This window comes from Taeniopygia guttata, chromosome 3 (genome assembly GCF_048771995.1).
Source record: "Taeniopygia guttata chromosome 3, bTaeGut7.mat, whole genome shotgun sequence".
Lineage (NCBI taxonomy): Eukaryota > Metazoa > Chordata > Aves > Passeriformes > Estrildidae > Taeniopygia > Taeniopygia guttata.
In genome coordinates this window covers 2,691,817-2,708,002 of record NC_133027.1, presented here as the reverse complement: position 1 = coordinate 2,708,002, position 16,186 = coordinate 2,691,817, and the positions used below count along the sequence as shown (strand labels likewise).

Genomic DNA, 16,186 nt, shown 5'->3' with positions numbered 1-16,186 from the left:
ATTAAATATAAATTCTGATTTGGGATGAATCTGGGCATGCCCTGGCCAGTCTCAAATCCACCACTCCAGTATTTCTGGTTCTGCTGTGAATCAGTGCTCTCCTTCTGCAGGGGGATTTGTTTAGCTAATTCATGTGAATATTCCACTTGTAGGTGCCTATTTTAACCCAGGCACTGCCCCAAGGGATGTGCACAGCATCACCCATGAGCTCAGATGAGTTTTGGGCTAGAAGAGTAAGGGATGGCTCCTTCCTACAGGTGTCAAAAACTGGCCAAGAAAGGGATGTGCAAAACTGGAAATAAAATATCTCCTGTGGAAGGGGGGAAAGTTCCCACTAACTCTTGGTGAGCAACACAGCTTTCTCTCTTTTTTTTTTTTTTTTTTTTTTCTTTTTTCATGCTGGTAATTCATGATTTGATCACAGATTAGCAGCGATTTAGCACAGAGCACATTCAGTGAAATCTTTAATGCCACACAAGACCCCTGGGATAATTGGAGGCTGTGAAGGTTGGCTGCATCTGGCAAAGCCTTGAGCTCCTCATTTCCACAGGAGTCCCCACACACAACATCTGCATCAGCCTTTGAACTCGTTAGCTTGGCTTGGTCTTCCTGATGCTTCGCATTTGATGCTTTTATTTGGCTTTTTGTTATTTTCACCTCACAAAGGAGAGGAAGAAACAGAGGAGCTCAGAATGCTGAGGTTCTGTGTTGAGGCTGAGCAAGGATTTCTGTATGGACTCAGGGCTGTGGATTTCTGAGCTAAAGATTCTGAAAACTCCCATTTTGCTACATCTTCACCAGTGCCAGTGCTTCATGAAGGGAAAAGGGAGATGGAAGTGGAGAAGAGAATGGAAAAGAAGGAAAAGGCAAAGGGCAGCTTGGCACAGAAGGACCTGGAGGACATTTTCTTTCTGGAGCCACTTTATCCAGATGCAGTTTGTTGACCCAATATTTGCTGAATGTTGAGAGCTCTGTTGAAACTGTGAAGTGGTTTGACAATGGAAGAAGGAGGTTTGGATGTTGGATGTTTCCCAAAGCTTTTGGATGTTTCCCAAAGAAGGGAACAGAGCTGGGAAGGGTTTGGAGCACCAGGAGGGGCTGAGGGAGCTGGAAAGGGGCTCAACCTGGAGAAAAGGAGGCTCAGGGGGGACCTTGTGGCTCTGCACAGCTCCTGACAGGAGGGACAGCCGGAGGCAGGGTCAGGCTCTGCTCCAGGGAACAGGGACAGCAGAGGAAATGGCCTCAGACTGTGCCAGGGGACGTTTAGGTTGGGTATTAGGAACAATTTCTTCCTGGCACAGCTACCCAAGGCAGTGGTGGAGTCCCCATCCCTGGTGGGGTTTAAAGCCATGTGGATGTGGCACTTGGGGACATGTGATGCTCATAATCACGTGGTTCTTTGCTATTTTGAAAACACAAGAAAACTTAGAGGCACAAAAATTATGCTCCTGCCTACCGCATTCAAGAGAGAATTTCATTATTTTCACTCAGATGTTCCCACATTTTGAGAGATTTCTGCATTTTCTTAATTTTGCAGCCAGCCATGAGTGAGAGATCAGAGCACCAACACTTCTCTCTCTCCAACAGCCCTCCCCTGCTCCATGATTTCAGAGAGAAACAGCATCACTCAGCTCCTAAATCCAGCAGCACCAGGGAAGGAGAAAACTGGAAGCAGAGCCAGCAACAAGATCCAAATATCAGAGCTAGATTTTATTTTCCCAGTAAGCCAAACTGGAATGCTCAGACCTCAACCTGAGCTGCCTCTCTTTGCACGTTGAGATAGGGATGGGTGCCTTAGGGAACATGGAATATCACGGCTCTCACACACAGAAGCATCACAGGAACTCCGATTCAGGAGCCAAACCACTGGTTTGTTCCATGGGCACATTTCCAGGGGAGCCTGTGACACCAACTCTGAGCAGGGTTCTGCCAATTCTTGACATTTATTAAAGGCACAGCTCAGTGAGTGATGTAATTACCTGGACATTTCCATTTTCATGTTTAGTAATTTCAAATGAAAGTCCAAATAAAGCCCATTTTTCATGCAAGATTACTAATTAATCTCTTTTTTTTTAGCACTCTCCTTGTGGTATTTAACCATTCACAGTGCAATTCAATAACCACTTAGTGAAGGTATTCAGATTACATCCACAGTAGTAGCAGAAAAATGCTGTTTCATTCCTTTTGTCCCACGATTTTTAGCATGTAATAAACACCTAGCAAGCACAAAGCAAAAAAAAAAAAGAACTCCCAGGTATCGTCCTCTCTCTAATAACTGAGCTAATCTTGTTATTTTAGATGAAACATGGTTAAAATAAATCCCACCTCATGTCCTAATGACCACAAGCATGGACAAAACTTGGGAAGGGCTGTGGCAGGATTGGTGGAAATCCTCTGCCCAAATTCACGATGCCAGGGCCCCATCTGCACCTCCCTGCTTGGCTGCAGAGTTTTGGGAGACACGGGAGGGGTTCCAGCATCCCTTTGCTCTCCTGGTTTCCTCCCAAAGGAGCTGGTCCCAGGGAATCCAGATCCCAGGGAATCCAGATCCCAGGGATCTGTGCCAGCAGGTGATGGATGTCCATTCTACAGAGAGTAGAAGTACATCCCTGTGCCAGCTCTATCTTTAAAATCAGCAGGGGAAAAAAACCAAAACAACACATACACACCGAAAAAAAAAAAAAAGAAAAAAAAAAAAAAAAAAAAGAAAAAAAAATCAAAAAACACCACTAAACTGAAGAGAGGAAAAGGGAACATTGCAATCAGAGCTGATTTTATTTTGCTCCACCGCCACCGGGTGTCACTCTTGCCTGTGGAGTCGGAAAGGAATTTTTGGTGGCTGATAAAATCCTTTTTCATCAATAACATCCTGCGGCTCCCACTGGTGACAGCATCACCCTCACTTATCACAATTTCCCGGTTCCAAAATCAAATTACCGACTCATTAGATCTGGGGAGAGCTGGAGCTGGCACTTTGGCCTGCAATGCTATTTGCAAAACGCATTAAATCATTTTCATCATTATTTGTGTAAATGCAGCTGGGAAAATTATATCTGGGTTTAGATCAGGGAAAGTGATGAGGAGAGAAAGTGGGGATGGGTGAAAAAGCCCAAAAATAAGGCTTCTGCAGGTGTCTCCTCAGCAGCAAGGACATGATTGAGCAGATGAAGCTGTAACACATTCCAGCTTTGAAGTCAAGGCAGTTCAGGTCTCACCTGAACCTGTGACTCAGAATTAGGAGGAGATAAAGGCTACAAACATTACACAACTCCCTAAATATGCATTCTTGAGTATTGGTGACTGCCTTGTGTTGAGGGAAATTTGCTTTTCTCTGATAACAAACCTGTCTTGCAACAGCTAAACCTGCTCTCCTGCTAAACTTTGTATTTTTCGAGCTCTCAGGAGATTCTCTGTTTCCTCCTAGGACAGAAAATCTATTCTCACACAGATGAAATCCAATGTGGAATCCTTGTCTGAGGAAGGAACCACTCCAATAAAATGCAACGTGACAGGTAAAACCAGTTGCTTCAGCACAGGCTGGATCAGCAAACTGAGCAGCTGATAAAGAAAATAAAAATTTTTAGTAAACAAGAGGAGAAAATTCTCATTAGGGGCCTCATTCTATCAGCACATAAATTGCTGCTATTACCTCGCCCTGTGTTGCTGCCAGAGGTTAAAATTGTGTTGAAACTCCACAATTAAAGCAGAGCTATAAGGAATTTCCCTTCCACAAACAGGGCATGGATGGGATTTATGGAGATATCAGAGCCTGGGATTCCCTCTGGGTAACATAAGAATAAGCATCACATCCTATAATGCCATAAAATTTATGGCCAAGACTTTGAACTTTTGAATTACTTTTAAAAGTGGGAGATGTCTATAAAAAGTTTGTTTGGGACTTTACTCTGTTATATTTTGCTGCAAGAAGATGTCAAGGATTCGTTTATTTATCTGGGGAATCTTTTCACAGTGAGGGCAGGAGGTCACACATAAATACCTTTAAAAATCCATCTCAGGATCAGTGTAATTCAGAGTTATGAATGGCCTTGGAAACGATCAATCCTTCAAATTTACCAAGTTCCAGTGAAAATAATAAAGCACAGAAAATGCTTTGCAAAAATTGGGGTGAATCTCTTGAACCTGCATATTTGCACAACATGTTGCATCAGAAGCTTCAGCAATTCCTCTGGAAACAAATAAATAAATTTTTATAACAAGCAGAATTTTGACATAACTGATTTGAAAAAATCGATTTGCTGTTTTACCCAGATTTTTTTTCACCTGTTCTTAATATTGGTTTTCCTTGACACTTTCTTTCTTTATTAAAGTAGAAATAAATTCATAACATGTCTTCTGTTTTCGCTTGTGCCTCCAAATTTCTCATTCCTTTATACATTTGTATCTTCAAGTTGAAAAAGCAAGATAAACCAGAAGACAAAATCAGATGAAAACCTATTACCCCAGGGACTGGACAAAACAAAAATCTATGAAAAAATATACAATAGCAACGGGTTTTATTTTTTTAAATGCTTCACCACCTATTTTGTGCTGAGGATCTGATCAGTGCAGGTGCTGAGGAGCTGCTGGATGCATCCCAGGACTGTCCCAGAGGTGCTGAGCTTTTTGCAAAAGTGGTGAGGGCTTCAAAGTTTGACTAAGCCCTGGTAAGATCCCCTGGTTTGGTTTTCCAATTCCTGAATGATTTATGGGCACAAAGAAGGTCTACAGCAAATCCATAATTGATGCCTCCCTTTCCTTGCGCAGCCGAACAAATGGAAAAGCGGATTTAAAACGCACTGGATTTGTTGCTTGTTGTGGTTTGGATGAACCGACATCCAAAGGACTGTCATGCTTTCTGGCTTGCCCGGAGATAAAATTCTTTCTAGATGATCTGAGAGCTGAAACATTCCTACCTTCATCAAGATAAAAGCAAAAAACTTCTTCCCTGACGGGCTGGTGATAACGCACGCCCAGGGCAGGACACGCGTAACCATGTATTACTGAATAAAAGTAATTAAATTTGGTTGTCAAAAAAAAAAAAAAATTAAAAACCTGTTTTTTCTCATCCACATCCCTGTTCAAACCCTGCCACAACCAGGTGGGCACAGCAATCCCTGTGGCTCCTCAACCTGATGAAAGCAGTGTCGCATTCAGAAACTCCATAAATGAATGGGACGGACAAGTAGTGCCTCCCCCCCACACCCAAGGATGTTTTGTTAATTAAATTAGCATTTAAATAGCCAGAGCTAATCTGGGAAGTCAGCCCCTCATTACAGTAACTAGGAAGGGGGAAAAGAGCTGCAGACAATTCCCTACAAGATGGGGTTAAGTTGGCGTTTCACAAACTATTTGCCCGGCCTGTCCCTCCCAAGTGAAAGCTGCCACCCCCCCTTTTTCCTCCCAGCATAATTAGCATCTTCCAGAGCTGTGAATGGAAACAATATCCTCCCTCCAAGCTGTGCCCCTCCAGGGAGATGCTTCCCACAGATTGTGGAACCCCGAGCCAGGGAAAGGGCTTGTGGAGGAATTCACAGTGGGGTAATGACACTGAGGTAGAGCTTGTCGCCAGTGCAAGAGGAGCTGCATCGCTGCAATTCAGCGCAGGAAGCAGGATGGAGCATAAAGGGAAAGTCTAGAGGCAGGACTTGCAGAGAAACATGAGAATTTACTGCTCCCGAGCATCTTCCCAGAGCACCGATCAACAGCATCAAAATTGAGAAGGGTCTCTGCACTCTAAGGATGTCTGCCTTTGAAGAACTTCGAAGGAAGTAGCAATGGTTATATGTAAATATCGTTTCTCCTTGGCTATTAGAAGTGAAGGAAGGTTAAAAAAGTGATTTTTCAGATTTTAAAAAGAATTCTTCATTCCAAATAGAAAACTGGAGTAAAGCTTGCAAGAACTGTATGATCGCACTTAAAACCCACCAGGTACCTCTTTGGATCAAATTAAAAAGTGGTGAGTGATCCTTCCCCTATAAGATTCGCTGTTTAATTTTACCAAAACCAGTGGTGACTGATACAGGAGAGGAGATGCAGGAGGAAGGGCTGGCTTTGGGTGGCACCTGCCATCCCCAGCTGTGCTCACACCTGGCCACGGGCTTCACCCCATTCCTCTAAATCAAATTCCAGGTGACTCAACTCGAGGTAAAAACCACCCACCCTCCACTCAGATGAAAAGTGAGGATGAAATTTATCTCCACGGCCAAAGCACTCGGTTTCAGAAAACCTTGGTGCAGTTTTGTCGAGGCCCCAGCTGGAAAATACCACAAGAAGTTCAAAGCTGGATTTCATCCTGTAATTGGATCCTCAAGTTCACAAGTGCAAGGACCAACTGTGCAGGCTCAGAGTGGGATGTCCCCTCTCCCAGGGAGCTACGGGGCTGCAGAGACAATGCTTTCCCCTGCTGCAGAGAAAAACTCACTTTTTGCTTCAAGCTTTCACAATTCTGCTTGCTCTGCCCTGTTTTTTAATATTTTTTTGTAGCTTCAAGACATCTTTCCAGCCCTCATGCTTGCTCAGGATGCTCTTAGGAACGTGGACATTAATCCCAGTGTGACTTAAATGCCAACTTAATATTCGATTTCTCTCTGCTTTGACAAGATATTCTTCAGGTCAGACAGGCATGAAATGATAAATGTTGAGTGCAGTTCTTCTGGGCAAAAAGTGCCACCTGCCAAAATCTTATCTCAAACCCACTTCAGTATGGATATTGAGGGGCTGGAGCATGTCCAGGGAATGGAATGTCGCTGGGGAAGGGGCTGGAGGACCAGGAGGGGCTGAGGGAGCTGGAAAGGGGCTCAGCCTGGAAAAAAGGAGGCTCAGGGGGGACCTTGTGGCTCTGCACAGCTCCTGGCAGGAGGGGACAGCCAGGGGGGTCAGGTTCTGCTCCAAGGGAACAGGAACAGGATGAGAGGGAATGGCCTCAAACTGTGCCAGGTTGGTCATTAGGAAGAATTTCTTCACAGAAAATCTGGTGCCCAGGAAGTTCCACCTGAACATGAGGATGAGATTTTTTCCTGTGCAGTGACTGAACACTGGAACAGGTTGACCAGAAAGGGTGTAGAGTTTCCCCCACTGGAGATGTTCGGGGACTGTCTGGATGCAATCCTGTGCTCTGGGTTGACCCTGCTTGAGCAGAGGGGTTGGACCAGATGACCCGTCATGGTCACTTTTAGATTGACCAGTTCTGTGATTCTCTGCTTAGACATCGGAAGGGGCTGCTCAGGGGAGATTTTAGAGTCCCCATCTCTGGAGGTGTCCAAGGAACACCTGGACATAGCACTCAGTGCTCTGATCTGGTGACAAAGTAGTGATGGATCACAGGCTGAACTGGATGATCGCGGAGGTCTTTCCCACATTAATTAATTCCGTGATTCAGCCAGCCTGCTCCGTTACCAAGCGGGGGGAAAAACTACATCTCCCAGCGCACACCGCGGCAGCCCGCCGGGAGCTGAGGGGGCGTGGCGCCGCGCGATGCTCGCTGGGAGTTGTAGTCCTGCCGGCATTGGCTCGGCGCGGCGCCTCCCTCCCCGGCGCTCCTCCCCGCTCCGGCTCTCCCTCGGCAGACGGAAGCCGGGCAGGGACGGGGGAGCCGCGAAGGCTGGAGCGGCGGGATGGGGGACTCCAAAGTGAAGGTGGCGGTGCGTGTCCGCCCCATGAACCGGCGAGGTGAGACTCCCTGTTCTTCCTCAGCATCCCCCTCCCCTGTCCTTCCCGGGAGCGGCGCGGGCCGGGGGTGCCGGTCCTTGGGGACAGGTGTCGGTCGGGACAGGTGTGTCCCGGTGCGGGTGAATCGGTGCGTGTCGGTGTGTGCTTCATTATTTATCGGGAATAAACCCGGCCCGGGTGGGCACAGGCGGGCGTGCGGCCGCAGCCGCGCTCTGCTCGCCCCCCTCTGCCGAGATCCCTTTTCCCAAACCTGCCTGGGATTTATTTTGTGGATTTATTTTGCTTCGTCCGCTCCCCCGGGGAAAAAGCTCTCTCCGCACCTCCTGCACCTGCTTTACAGCCGGTTCCTGCTGGGATAGCGCTTCCTTCTTCCTGCTTTGCGGATTTGGGGGAAATTGCCTCTTTTTCTGCATTTTGTCCCGTGCTAATTCACCCCGCTGCTCTCCAGCCCTCGGTGCTTGAGTGGGACGCTGTTAACCAGATGACAGCGACACAAGGACAAAAAACAAGCAAGAAAATACAGAAGAGGAAGCGAGAATTGACAAGAGAATTTTTGTTGTTGTGGTTTTGGGTTGTTGGTTTTTTTTTTTCTTTCCCCTCAACGAAACTTGCCTAAGGGTTATGTTAATCAGACCGTGGTCTGGGCAGCTGTTTAAATGTTTATTACTTGTCTTAATTAGAAAAACTTGCTCTGGATGATGAGGAAGCAAGTATGAAAAGGCAGCTTCAGCCAAGGAATGGGAAGGTGAAGAAGGCAGAAATCCAAGAAAGTGTAGGATGGCGCTTTATTTATCCCACATTCTCACAGGAGTATGCCAATAATTCCTTTTGGGGAAACCAGTGAAGTCAGTTTAGTATCTGAAGCAAAAAAAATGAGGGAGAGGGGAAGCCCTTTATTGCCTACACCATCTGACATATAATAATACCTTTTCAATTCCTTTCTGGAATCTCCAGGGCACCTCTTCCTCCCACATGCATCCTTAGTCTGTTCAGCCCTGAGTTTGTCCACATGTCCCACAGTGGGGGAAGTAAGGGAATCTAGAGGAAATCTAGATTGTATCTTAGTACTCTCTTTCATGGAATATCGGAGTTGGAAGGGACCCACAAGTCTAAATTCTCTTTGTCTTTTATTCTGAATAAACTTAAAAATCTTATGGACAGGATGACACTTGTCAGGAAGCTCATCCAGGTGTGAGGGACATTTGAGTATCAGTCCTTGATGCTCATCAGAGAGAAGGGGGGCCCGAACCCCCCACTCTTGGCAGTTTGTTGCTATTAAACATCCCGTTATTTGTGAGTGATGCCTAAATCCATTTAAGTCTAGCCTACAAGATTCATGTAGTTTTGTCCCTCAACAAAAATGTCCTGGAAGTGTTTTTTTTTCCCAGCAGATTATTTGTCACTGTCCAGATGTTTGGTTGGGTTTAAACAACTGATAGCTCTCTATGGGATTTCTGATGCACCTTGAATTTATAGAAACAGACAGCTGTACAAAGGCTACAGTTTTTCTTACCTATTTAATGTTAAATTTAAGCATTTTTGCAGCTCATTTTCTGAAGATTCATCCATTTGTAAGACTTCTGGGGCTTTGCATTCTCTTAATTAAGTTTTGAGGCAAGAGACAGCTTTCCTGGAAACTCTTCCATACACATTTTGTTCTGAGCACTATTTGTATGGAGTTCTGGGACTTTGGACGTGAAGCAAGTATTTGTTTTCTTCAGGATCACGAGTAATGTTCTTTCCTTCCCTCTGCACCGAAGGGCTTAATGTTACAAACCTGTCAGATGGCTGAGACTGGAAAGTTAAGCTTTGAAATATTCTCGGTGTTTACTTGTGGTGGTGGTGGTTGTCTTTGGTGTTCGAGTTATTAATTTCTTAAGGCAAAGGTTTATTAGGTTAATAAAAGTGGTGTGCTTAACTGTTAGGAGTTTTTACAGCTCATAAAAGTATAATGGATTCCTTGCCTGCATGTGGAAGGGATTTGTGTATCAAATAATTGGTTATTTATAGCACTCACATTTCAAGGTGTTTGGATTGAGGGTCTTGCTTCATTCTCATGCAGAGTGGTAATCCATAAACTCAGTTTATAGCACAATTTTTTAGTGAGAGGAAGCATTTCTAATTGTACTTGGGTTTGGACTTTTTCTGCATCCAGGCTACTTCATTTTGTATCTCACTTCAAATTAGATCTCAATCCTGCCAAGCCTGTGTGGAGGCTTTGCTTTTATAAAATTGCTGCTGTGTCCACACGTTCACAGTGCCACGTCTGAAGCTGGAGGCTCTCCTGGGTGGCAACTGGGGCGTCTTTTTTTACATCCCTTCTACTTTGCAAACTGGGATCTCGATTAACAGGCTTTTATGAATTAAATAATTCAGTACTGCTTTGTTAGATAAGGCTCCTGGTCTTTTATTTTCTTGGCTCTGTAATTCACTAAAGTATTTCCTAGTGCACGGCGTTATTCAAATGGGGGTTTGATAACAATCAGGAAGTTCTTTTGGTGTTTTATTTAAGATTTGCAGTGGATTTCCTTTTGTAAGTGTCATGTTTGACTTCTCTTAGCAGATATTCATCATATTTCAGGTAAATGCAAGTCTCAAGCCATACCATGAAGCAAAGCAAATGACAGCTGAAGGCTTTTTAATTAAGAATTTTCTGACTGAATGCTTTGTTTTCAGGTAATGTTTGGGTACAGGCTGTACATAAGTATATTAAGTCACTGTGTTTCCTTGTGTTTTTGAATCAGTTCAGTGTCGTGTTAATTAATGCTGATAAAAGTTGTTCTGTTTTAAAAGAACACGACTTGTGCTCAAGGATATTGCTTGACACTTAAGCCAGTCCAGACTGCTACATCTCACTTGAGTCAATACTTTTTGAACAAGAAAGGCAGGAAAGCAGCTGCCTGTATTCTGGCAATGCTGCCATATTAAACTGTTCTAGGATTGTAGTGTAAGACCTGCAGCTCCAGTTTAAATACCTGGATTGCCTGTAAATACACATTCAGGTATCTGTTATGTTGATATGTATATTTATCCAGACTTATCAGTGTTGAAACAAGGATCTTCTTGTGCTTTGATGCTGAAGGTTCTGTTTCCAGTGCATGTGAGGAAGGAAATTGCTTCTGTATCTGTACAAGCTTCTGATCACCGTGTCAGGTGGTAATTTTATGTCCTTCTATTCTTCTTGTAGGAGGTTTCATTTCCAGGTACTTGAAATGTTTTTGGGGTTTGAGTGAGGAAGTGGGGGTTGTTCCTGTGCTCTTGTTTTGTTTGTTTTGCCATGGAAATTACAACAGAGACAACTTATCTATAAATTGGAGTTTGTGCAAGCAGGTTTAGAAGATTAATTACAGTAGTAGAAGGCGGGAAGTGGCACCTGTTGTATCGTGATGGCAATGTGCAAACCACAGTATCCTTGTTATGCACGAGTGCCTGGAGTTTGGAATATTTCCTGGTGATGGTTGATAAGCTATAAAACAGTGTTTGGGCTACAAGCAGGATTAACCTTGAGATAAGGCAGCACATGGGTAAAAGATGCAGTTAATGTTTCATCTTGTGAGGCAATTGTATTTTAAGAGCTCCTGCAGCCTTACTCCTCCCCATAGCCAGAGACTCCCAGACATCCAGTGTGGATGCCACAAAGGAATTTTAGTGCTGATTGCACCTTCCAAGGAATTTTAGTGCTAATTGCACCCTCTGAGCTCCAAGTGCAGGGGGTGGTTCCCTTGCTGCTCTGGTTTCAGGCTGGCTGCTCCTCCTGAGGCTCAGATACACCTGGAATAGCTCTGCCTTGGTTTTAGGGTGCTTGGTGGCTGAGCAAACTCTTGCTCAGCATGCCTGTTAATAACTCCGGAGTGTTGAACTTCTCTGGGAGCTCACCAGAGTCCCCACACTGATTTATTTACTCTGTCCAGGGGTGTTTGCAGCAGCAGAGCTGGCTGTGAGCAAGGTCCACGTCCAGATGCATGAAGTGCCTTCACTAAAGCTGTTTGAGAAGCTCTTTTCTTGCAGAAAACGAAGCAGCAGAGGATAGAACCTATTTTTAAGCATTTGTACAACATGGAATTAGCATGAGAGGGCACCTTGCCTGTTCCATGTGCTTGTGAGTTTGAGCTCTTTTCCCCTCATGGACAAGCTTTGATAGCATCATGTGCCGTTCCAGATGCAGTCGTACATATTTAATGACCTTTAATTGCTACAAACTGAAAATTTCATGACTTACATTTGAGCAGTTCATATAACAACAAAAGCTTGAAAGGTGCCTTCATGATACTTCATAAAGTACAAGTGAAATAACTGCATTTTTGTCAGAATTTATCAGTATGCCTTGTTTTTACGCTCTTTTTTTCCATGTAAGCCCTCAGCATTATCATGTAGATGGAAGTTATTTTCACATTCACTCATCTCCTCAGTTAGTTTTGCCTTTATTTGTATTGGCTCCTACATGGCAAAGAGAAAAGTTACTCTTGGGAAACACATATTGGCAGGGAAACTTGAGGACTTGTTGTCTTTGAACTGGCTTTCACATTTTTTTTTTTCAAACAAAAAAACAACAGAAAACTCTAAACAACAGCCTTTTTTTTTATTTTCATATTTTTAAAAAATTTATTTGTGTGATAAACAAATATTTAAGTTACTGGTTAAACATTTCTCAGTTTTTGCCATTTGCTTTTCCAGACCAAGAAAGGTATGAGAAACCAATTGTGATTTCTTACCCAATGCAACTTGACGGCTCAGGGTACAGCATTCCAGGACTAACCTCCAAGGGAATGTTAATCTCCTGAAAATCTACTGGCAATTTAAAATATAAAATTTCTATCGTCTGTCTTCACAGGAGATTATTTGAGCTTTTGTATTTGTGGCCAATTTTGGCTTATGAGCTTAGGAGAGGCACTTTAAAGCTTTCACATTTTATTTGTTATACTTCAGTTGGCTTTTCCAGCTTTTGTGAAGCCCTGCAAGGCCGGTTGTTCTGGTTCCCAGTGATTCTACAGAGCCTGAGGCCCATCTCCAAAGGGTCCTGAGGTGTCACTGAAGGTACAGCTGCCCTAAATCTGGAAGTGGAACCAGGAGGAATCTGAGACAACTTTTATTTGACCTGTTTTACAGCACCAGGTTCACGGCTCTGTTTCACTGGGGTTCAGGATCAAATGGTATTTGAAAGGGCTGGAAAATTGTCAACATTCCTAAACTAATTTCTTAAATCGAGATCTAATGGAAAAACTTACATAGAAGTCAAAGATCTTCATTAATTGGACAGTGCTTTCCCTTAATTCATTGAATCATGGAATGGTTTGGGTTGGAAGGGACCTTAAACTCATCCTATTCCACTCTCTGCCATGGGCAGGGACACCTTCCATTATCCCAGGCTGATCCAAGCTCCATCCAGCCTTGCTTTGGACACTTCCAGGGATCCAGGGGCAGCCACAGCTTCTCTGGGCACCCTGTGCCAGGGCCTCCACACCCTCACAGGGAACAATTCCTTCCCAATATCCCATGTAACCCTGCCCTCAGTGCATGGGAAGCCATTCCCTGTGTCCTGTCCCTCTATCCCTTGTCCCAAGTCCCTCTCCAGCTCTCATGTAGCACTTCTAGGCACAGGAAGGTTGCTGCCATCTTATACAATGAGAAAAAATAGGGATTGTAAAGTGGGAAATATGGAGAAATAATTTATAACAGACCTTTCATCTACCCTGACTGTGGTACTAAAAGCTCTCATTACACCATGCCACCCCAAACGACGAGTTTAAAACTTTATTTACTGTATCATTGTTCACTTTAAGATTATTTCAAGCTGTACTGCAAAAGCCTTCTCTTAGGGTCATTTTGTTTGGGTCTGAAATGCAGTGATGGTTTTTAGGGTGGTGGCTGAGGAAGATGCAGTGTCACCACAGGGCAGTTCAGGTGTTTCTGTTGTGCCACCTGAGGCAGCCTTTAGAGTTGGGTGCGACATTATCTGACCTCTGTTGTCAGTAGTTGCAGGCAGTCCATGGAAACAGTTCCCTGCCAGATCCATAAGAAAAGACAGAAATTTCCCAGAGGTGAAAACATCCAACATTTTCCAAAATACCTCTCTCCCCTTCCTCCAATATTCACACACACTCCTTGTCTCTGCCCTAAACCTGATTAGTGCAATTTCAAGTGGCACCATTGCCAATGTTTCTTAACTCTGTTGTGGAAAATCTGCTGTGGTGAGTTTATGATTAGCAGACACATGACTGCTGTTACAGAGGGACTGGAAATTCTTACCTGTAGTGGGAATGGGCCATGCCTGCTGAATCCACTGTTCCTTGCAGTGCTAGGCTGCTCCTGGGTTTGTTTTTCCACCTCTCTCTTGCTTGCTGACTTTCCCACCCTGTTTGAAACTCATTGAATTTCTTAGTGAAAAAGCCCAAAGCGTATATGGGGAGTGAGTTATTTTTATAACACCCACAATGCTTTTATCCAAGGCATAGTAGTGATTTGGGATTTACACAAATGTGGTTTCAGCTAAGATCTACAGTGAATCCCAGTTTTAAAAAAGTCTTGTGAGTGTTGAAAAATCAAGGGAAAGGGGAAGAAGAGTGGCTTCCTTCAACCCCCACCTTCCAGTGTCACAAGTAAAATAAAAACTCATCCAAGGAACTCTCTGTGAGCAGCTTGGACACAACACTTAACAATTATTATGACACTCAGCCCAGCTTTGCTTAACACTTCTGCTGTGAAATGTAAATGTGGAGAAGTGACTCAGATAAGTGTTACCCTTTTGTTATGGATGTCACAGCTCTCTCATTCTGAAGCTGTGAAACAGATTTTCATTCTCTGCAATAAATGGTTCTTTGATATTGAGAGTTTGAGTTTTAATTCTCCAAAGAGGAATTAGCTGATTAGTTTCTTGATTTAATGAAGCAAATGAGTAGTTGATTGTGTTTGCTCAGTAATGACTGAGGTGAGATTTTCTTTTTGTTTGAGGTACAAAATTTGAGATAAATCTCCAAAGTTTGACAGTGAACTGCTTCTGTCATCTTTTAATTTCACCTTTAATTTTTGAATTTCATGCTGCCTGAAAAAACCACACCTGAATAGTTGGAGAAAATTACACCAAACTTTGACAAGTGAGTCCTTAGTACAGGACGAATTAATGGGATGTTTGGATGTGCATCCTGATCTTATCTTGGTGCATCCCAATTTTGTTTGTTGTTCAGGAGCAGCAAGTACCCAGCTCACCTGGGAGACACTGAAACCAGTAAAAGTAAGGGTGGAGTCCTTGTGTGATCATATCCAAAAGAGCAGGCAGATAATTTGACTATAAGGCCAACCTGCTTTAATGATATTAAAAGCATAATGAGGTGGAAATGATGATGATATAAGTTTCAGCAGTGGCTAATGTAAGTTTCATCTCTCAGTGTACCGGAAGATTAAAGAATTTAGAAATCTGCCAAAGAATGTAATGAAGCCATAGTTTGAAGAAGGTGAATGATGTGCTGTTCAAACAGGATTTAAACTTGTTTCTTCAGCTGAAAGGAGAGTTTCCATGTGAGCCTTTGGCCAAGGTAACTGGGATAAGCAGCCTTAAGGCTGTCTGGATCCAGACCCAGCTTAGAGGCTCAATATAACTGTTTCTCAGGGGTTTGTTTCATGTGACACCATGAACTGGAGGAGCAGATCATCTCAGCTGGGACAAGATCTCTCCCAGCTCCTCTCTTCCCATTGCATAGGTCTCCCCAGCTTTCAGTGGGATGATGGAGCTTTCCATAGGGTCTGGATACATCTGTTTTCCATGCTGGGTAGCTCTCTGCTGTTGAAGTAACTTGAGATGATCTGCTGAGCATGGTAGTGGCAGAAGGTGAGCAACAGGCACAGGAGGGGAGGACTGGAACCTCTGTGTTTGGAAATAGCTGCTAGCTTGGCTTACCACATCTTCCAAAACCGTGCAGCACACCAAGGTGAGGGGTTTTAACATTACCTGTGTGAGGGTGATAATCAAACAAGGTGTATTGCACAGCACAAATTGGCTTTGAACCCCTTTTTCTTACGATGACATTTGACTTTAAGGAAGTCTTTTATCCTGCCTGTGTGCTTTCTTAATGACATTTCACAAAGAGAGGTTAAATGAGCACTGGTAAGATGGAGTTCACTGGGCAGTCAGGGATGCAAAGCCTGCCATGGGCGTTCTCTCTCAAGAGCTGCGTTAAAAATCGTGGCAGAAGGCATGCTGCTTGCAGACCTTTTTGCTTTGCATGAGGCAGGTAAAACCCTTCCTCAGGAGCTGGGAAAAGCAGGTCACTGCAATACAGAGTGTTAATCACTAACCAGCCAGACCAAGATAAAGTGCCTTGTCGGATATGGGATGTACGGAGAACATGGTTTCATCTGAGCAAGCATGTGTTGCATATTAATGATAGGTAAATTGGCTTTCAGGGTGTGGGGAGAAATTAAAATAAACACTGGCTTCTGGAACTCGTCTGACTCTTCCTCCTGCAGAAGCACAGTGTAATAACAGAGGAGCAGTTTTGCTCAGGATTTCAGTTTCGTGTTTGGC

The 16,186-nt window shown here is 43.9% G+C and overlaps 1 protein-coding gene across 3 annotated transcripts in view; it reads left to right on the top strand.

The window, feature by feature from the left end:
* Window positions 1-7,536: 7,536 nt before the first annotated feature.
* KIF13B (kinesin family member 13B) overlaps window positions 7,537-16,186 on the top strand; it is a 118,608-nt gene continuing 109,958 nt past the window's right edge. For all 3 annotated transcript variants that reach the window (XM_041714966.2, XM_072926260.1, XM_072926259.1), the window contains exon 1: window positions 7,537-7,668. In XM_041714966.2, coding sequence (XP_041570900.2) covers window positions 7,614-7,668 — 55 coding nt within the window. In that variant the 5' untranslated portion in view covers window positions 7,537-7,613. The remainder of the gene's footprint in view (window positions 7,669-16,186) is intronic.